The 6,131-nt window shown below is 52.7% G+C and overlaps 2 protein-coding genes across 2 annotated transcripts in view; one reads left to right on the forward strand and one right to left on the reverse strand.

Annotated features, from left to right (window-relative positions):
- LOC112399376 (cardiotrophin-1) overlaps nucleotides 1-3,178 on the reverse strand; it is a 4,047-nt gene extending 869 nt beyond the window's left edge. The window contains 4 exon segments of the mRNA XM_024744540.1: nucleotides 1-7; nucleotides 10-169; nucleotides 1,819-1,937; nucleotides 3,118-3,178. The exon segment at nucleotides 1-7 is cut by the window's left edge and continues 869 nt beyond it. Of these exon segments, the coding sequence (XP_024600308.1) occupies nucleotides 1-7; nucleotides 10-169; nucleotides 1,819-1,937; nucleotides 3,118-3,142 (311 nt within the window). The 5' untranslated portion in view covers nucleotides 3,143-3,178.
- Nucleotides 3,179-4,004: 826 nt separating this feature from the next.
- BCL7C (BAF chromatin remodeling complex subunit BCL7C) overlaps nucleotides 4,005-6,131 on the forward strand; it is a 5,884-nt gene continuing 3,757 nt past the window's right edge. The window contains exon 1 of the mRNA XM_024744335.1: nucleotides 4,005-4,049. Within this exon, the coding sequence (XP_024600103.1) occupies nucleotides 4,005-4,049 (45 nt within the window). The remainder of the gene's footprint in view (nucleotides 4,050-6,131) is intronic.

Below are 6,131 nucleotides of genomic sequence, written 5' to 3' on the forward strand. Positions count from 1 at the left end.
GCACGACGTCCAGCAGCGGTGGCAGCGCGGCTAGCGCCGCCTCGTCCAGCCGCAGGCGCTCGGGCACTGGCAGTCCCGCGTGGCCCGGGGCCGGGGCGCTCAGATCGGCCACCGGCAGCCGCGGGGGCGAGAAGCCAGGCAGCCCGAAGGGGTCTCCCTGGTGCTGCACCTGCGGAGACGCGGCAGTCAGGGCGGCTCCTCCGCCCGGGACTCAGCCCCCCACCCCTCTCCTGGGTCCTCAGTGTCCCCATCTCGTAAATGACACACTCCTGCCAACAGAGAGGCTGTGTTTGAGATAATACAAAACAACGAAAACCACCGTGCGCTTTACACCACTGCTTTGTTTCCTCATCTCCTCAATGGAGATAATAACCATATCAATTTCATAAGGTAGTTATGAGCCCGTTAAAATGCTTAAGGCAGGTCCTGACTCATTGGAAGGGCACAAAAAATGTTAGCTCTTTTATTAATGCTATCTGACAGACCCAGCTTCAAATCCTGTCTCCACCACTTACTAGCTGTGCCATTCAGTGCAAAACCGTTTCCTTCTCTGAGCCTCAGTGATCTCCTCTGTAAGATGGGGGAACAGTTCCCTGTCCTGCCTTCCTACCACGGACCTCTTGAGAATCACAGAAAATAGTGCAGGGACCGAGTTTGTTTCACTCCCTCCCCCCATTCTTCCCCACTTCTGCACCTGCTTGACACACAGCCAGGGGCTCAATGAATAACTGTCATGTGAATTGAATGAACAAATGAAAAGATAAAGGTGATTTGTAATTTGTAAAGACGCTATAACAATACCATTTATCCTTTCCTAACATTTTGCTTCTGGTTCAGGCACTGTGCTGCTTTAAACACACTATTTCCAATCTTCCCAATAATAGGTGTGATGATGATGATCATGGTCTTGTAAATGAGGATATTGGGACTGACTTATCCTAGGTCATCCATCTAGGAAGGGGCAGAAGCTGGAATTTGAACCAAAGTTGGTAGGACTACAAAGCTAGCTTTATTATTTTACTATTGCTGTCATAATTATTAAATTATTATGTTTAATGTTATTAGTACTGCCCATGGTCACAACAAGTTGGCAGGGCTACAGTCTATCTGATTCAAAACTATACCCTCCCTCCACTACATCAGAGTATTTTGGGGAACTATCTAGTTTCCTTTGTCAGTGTCCTCTGGCCAACCAAAGATTTTGGCAGATCCTTCTCCTCTGTAAAAGTGTCCTCTTGGGATGGCGTTTTTACCCCTAGATTGAAACCCCTTCTTAGCTTCTCTGCATAACACAGGTAGAAGAGTTCACAGCTCATCTTATTCAACTGCCTCCTTTTTAATTTTTTTTGGTCCTGCCGGGATCTTAGTTCCCCGACCAGGGATTGAACACAGGCTCTGGCAGTGAAAGCGCCCAAATCCTAATCACTGGACCTCCAGGGAATTCCCTTAACTGCCTCCTTTTACAACTGGGGAGTCCCAAGCTCATGGAGGTGAGATGACAAGATCACACAGAGCCTAAGAACATAGGTTTCCTGACTCCCAGACCAGAGTTCTCTTCACTCTCTCAGGTTGCTTCTGTCTTAAAGTACCAAGGAGGGAGCCTCCATGCTGAGGCTAATGGAGGGGCATTTGGGGCACAGACAGGGTCCTCCTCCAATTTGCTGTGTGGCCAGGGGCCAGTTACTAACCCCTCTTGGGAGCCCCAATTTCTGCAGCTGTGAAGTGAGATTGAGAAAATGGGTGGTCAAGGACCCCTTGATCTGTATGTACTTCCCCATTCCCCAGGCCCCTGGTACCCACACCCCGAACCCCACTCACATATTCCTGGAGCAGCTGCTCAGCATATTTGGTGAGGAGGCGGGCAAGGCTGTGTGTCTGTTGGATCTTGGACTCCAAGTGGGGAAGGGGTGAGATTGAGGAGTCAGCCTGGGGGTCCTCTGGTGGGAAAAGGGGGGGAGGAATGAGGGCACCCCAACCCCTTGCTTCTTGACCACTTCTTCCAGGCTGGCTCTTCCTGAACCCGGAAGCTCCACTCTGAATTCTCCACCTTTTAAGCCAGGCAGGTTCTGTCCCATTCCAACTGAGGGAAAATAGGGCACCAGACATTTGCCAAACGGTTGTTCTCCTGAAATGTGTTCCCTGTCCCCAAATCATGGTTGAAATCCTATTAAAGCCAAATTCAAATACTGCCTCCTCAGTGCAGCCTCCAGATTCACCCCTCCTTTAAAGTAACTTCTTCCTTCTACTTAAGGCCATTTGTTCATACTTCCAAGGCGGTTCTTTTAATATCTCTTTTATCTGTGAGAATCTGCCTCAGCATGGGAGCCCTTTGAGGGCAGGGCTCACGTATCTCTGTACCTCAGTGAATGTTGGTGGAATTCAGCATCATCGAAGCACAGAACTTAAAATTGAAACAAGCCTTTAAGCCCATTTTACAGATTGGGATACTGAAGTGCCATTTCTTCCCTGATGGTCCTTCTATGCAAAACCGTGGGCTGGGCACCGTACAGTTTCAATGAATCAGCAACCGGCCTTAACTAGCACAAGTTAGAGGGTGGTGTCCCTGGAAGAAGAGTACATTTCCCGAGACGCCTAGCGCGCGTGCACAGGGCATGCTGGGGACTGTAGTCCTAGACCGGCAACTCCCGACCCGCCCCTCGCTAGAGTTTGCCCCGCGGGTCCCTATCCTTAACAGCCTTGACTTTAGTCTCCTGTTGTCACTTACCAGCCCCTGTGGCCCAAAGACTTCCGCCCCTAACTTTACCCCTCCTTCTGGCTCCCAGCTCTGCTTCTTTCCCGGTACTCAGATAGGGTCCCGGCGTCCTGCCCCAGCCACGACCCCAATTCTCCCCCAGGGTGTACTCGAACCGGTAATCTACCTCCTGAGCCCAAGTCCCTGAAGTCACAGCCCCAGGCCTCCTCTAAACTCTGGCGCTTGCCCCTTCCCACAGCTGACGCACAACTCACCCGCTCGTTACCTGACACCGGGGCCCTGCTCTCCCCCGCTCAGGCCGCTCCCTTCCCGGACCTAGGGGTGGCGGGGCCCCAGACCCCAGCTTCCAGCCCTTCTGACCCCTGCTCCCCTCGGCGCTCGGATCCGGCCCTTCAGCCCCTTACCCAGACTTCCCTCCCTCCGGCTCATGCTGGCCCCAGGCTGATCCCGGTTGCCTCCACGCCCCCCTACCGAGGAGGGGAGAAGGGGGAAAAGGGTGGGGGCGTGGCCCGGCCGTAGCCAATCAGGGCTCAGACCCCAACAATCTACACCCCCTTCCACCCCACCTCCGCCGCCCCAGGCAGGATTCCTTGGCCCTGAGCTCAGCTCCCTGCATGCACGGGCTAGTCGGGAAGGGGGCGGCAGGTTGTCTGCAGAGTGGACTCGGGACCTGCAGGCTTGGGTTGCCGGGGCCTGGGAGTCAGCCCTGAGTCAGATGGGAGGAGAAGGCTCAGGCTCCGACTTGGGGGAAGGCTTGGCGCCCGGGCTGCTTTTCGGAGAAAGCTGGGGAGGGGTGGGAGGTGGAGAGGGAGCAGCTGGCAGGACAGGAATGTGCTGCCCTTCCTCTTGACTGGGGGAGGGGAGAGCGGGGTGCGTGAGAGGCCAAGGTGGGGGCCCTCAGGCTTAGGCCACACCTGCCTGGACATACACCTCCCGGCCTATCTCAGATGTCTCCTGCCCTTGCTTTCACAGTCACACCTACTAGGGGGCCACCTCACCTCACCTTACTAGACCCAGTAAGAGAATTCTTCTGACACACCCACATCTACTGAAGGGTTTTCACACAGGAACAAACTTAAGAGACAGGTACAGGGAGTCATACCCACACGTCAAACCACTAACCTGATGCAGACAAATGCTGAACGGTCTGTACGCACTTACTTATCCCCACAAATGGTTCCCAGGCACCCACACTCTCCTGAGCTCTGGGACCCAGAGATGATCCATTCTTGGTCTCTAGCCCCCTGAGGAGCTCACAGTCTGATGGGGAAACGATAGACAACAGCTTGTTATGGGGTTTGTGAATGAAGAAACTGGGAAGGAGACCTGTGTGTCTGTGAGTACATTGCCATGTGCAGACAACTGTCAGAATAAAGGAAGAAAGAGATGAACTGGCAGAGGGCACAGCAGGTGGGGCCATCACACACTTTTTTTTTTGGAGGGGGGTTGCATTGGGTTTTTGTTGCTGTGCGCGGGCTTTCTCTAGTTGCGGTGAGCAGGGGCTACTCTTCGTTGCAGTGCGCGGGCTTCTCATTGCAGTGGCGTCTCTTGCTGCTGAGCACAGGCTCTAGGCGCACGGGCTTCAGTAGTTGCAGCACGTGGGCTCTAGAATGCAGGCTCAATAGTTGTGGCTCATGGTATTAGTTGCTCCGCTGCATGTGGGAGCTTCCCAGACCAGGGCTCGAACCCATGTCCCCTGCATTGGCAGGCAGATTCTTAACCACTCCGCCACCAGGGAAGTCACCATCACACATTTTTTTAACAGAAACTGTTGTTGGGTATTTACTATGTGCAAGGCACTGTTCTAAGTTATACAGGTATTAACTCACTCCCATGTTATAGCTGAGGAATTAGAAATAAGTGACTTGTCTAAGGTCACTGGACAAGAAGAGCTGGGATTTTACCCCAGCAGTTTGTATCCAGAAATGCTGTCATAACCACCTTTCTATACCTTAACCCCTCTGAACATAGTAACACCAAAACACACAGACACAATAGCCACACCCTTGAAACACATGCACATGTAACAACAGAAATTTAGAAGGTGGCATCTGCTGACAAACACAGCCTCAAACAAAATCAACCAAGACACACTCATTTTAAGTAAACTTTCCATTGAAGTAAAATATACACAGGGAAAAGTACACACATCATAAGGGTACAGCCTGACGAATTTTCCAAGAGTAAATATGCCCTGGGAACCAGCACCAGATTAAGAAACAGAACATGACCAATTCCCAGAGCCCCCTCTCAGCCCCTCCCAGTCCCAAGGCTGACCACTATTCTGATTTCTCACAACATTAATCGGTTTCGTCTGTTTTTTTTAATTTTTAAATTTAAAAAAAATTTTTGGCTGCGTTTGGTCTTCATTGCTGCGCCACGGGCTTTCTTTAGTTGCGATGAGCGGGGGCTACTCTTTGTTGCGGTGTGCAGGCTTCTCATTGCGGTGGCCTCTCCATTTCGAAGCACCGGCTCCAGGGGCACAGGCTTGAGTAGTTGTGGCTCTTGGGCCCTATAGCGCAGGCTCAGCAGTTGTGGCATACAGGCTCAGTTGCTCCACAGCATGTGGGACCTTCCCCGACCAGGGCTCGAACCCGTGTCCCCTGAATTGACAGGCGGATTCTTAACCACTGCGCCACCAGGGAAGCCCGGTTTTGCCTGCTTTGAACTTTATATAAATGGAATCATACAGTGTGTAGTGCTGTATCTGACTTCTTTCATGAGACTTGTCCCAGTTGTTGGGGGTAGCAGGACATCACTCTTCTTGCTGTGTCCTCCATGGTCTGAACAGACTACAATCATTTTGCACTCCCCTGTTGATGGGTTGTTTCCAGTCTGAGGCTATTATGAATAGAGCTATGAACATTCCAGTACAGGCCCCTTGGTTCTGATACCCGCGCATTTCTGTTGGGTGTTAACGACCTAGGAGTGGAACTGCTGGATCATAGAGTTTCACTCGAAAACCCGCCAGCTTTCCGAAGTGTCTCTACCAATTTACACTCCCCCAGAAATATGAGGGATCCAGTTGCTCTACTTCTTTGCCTCCACTTGGTAAGGTCCGTCATTCTCACTTTAGCCATTCTGGTGGGTGGGGAGTCAGTCATATTTGCAGTGTCTGGCACGTAACTGGCACTCAGTCAGTAGACTGTTGAATGAATAGGTAGTTGAACACTGTAGAACCAGAGAGCCTGACGAGGGGGACACACACCCACGCACACGCACACGCGCACACACACACACCCCGTTCCAGGGACGCCCCCACGCGCAGCGGTAGCACACAGGACACACACCCTCTCGCGCCCCCTGGCGCCCACGTGGTCTGAACGCAAGGCCGCAGCCCCACCGCGCGCGTCCAGTCGCCCAGCGGCCCCCAACCTGCCTCTCGGCGGCGGGCAGGGGGCGCTGCTCGTCCGGGTGC

Source organism: Neophocaena asiaeorientalis, unplaced genomic scaffold (genome assembly GCF_003031525.2).
Source record: "Neophocaena asiaeorientalis asiaeorientalis breed wild unplaced genomic scaffold, Neophocaena_asiaeorientalis_V1.1 scaffold91, whole genome shotgun sequence".
In the NCBI taxonomy this organism is placed as follows: Eukaryota; Metazoa; Chordata; class Mammalia; order Artiodactyla; family Phocoenidae; genus Neophocaena; species Neophocaena asiaeorientalis.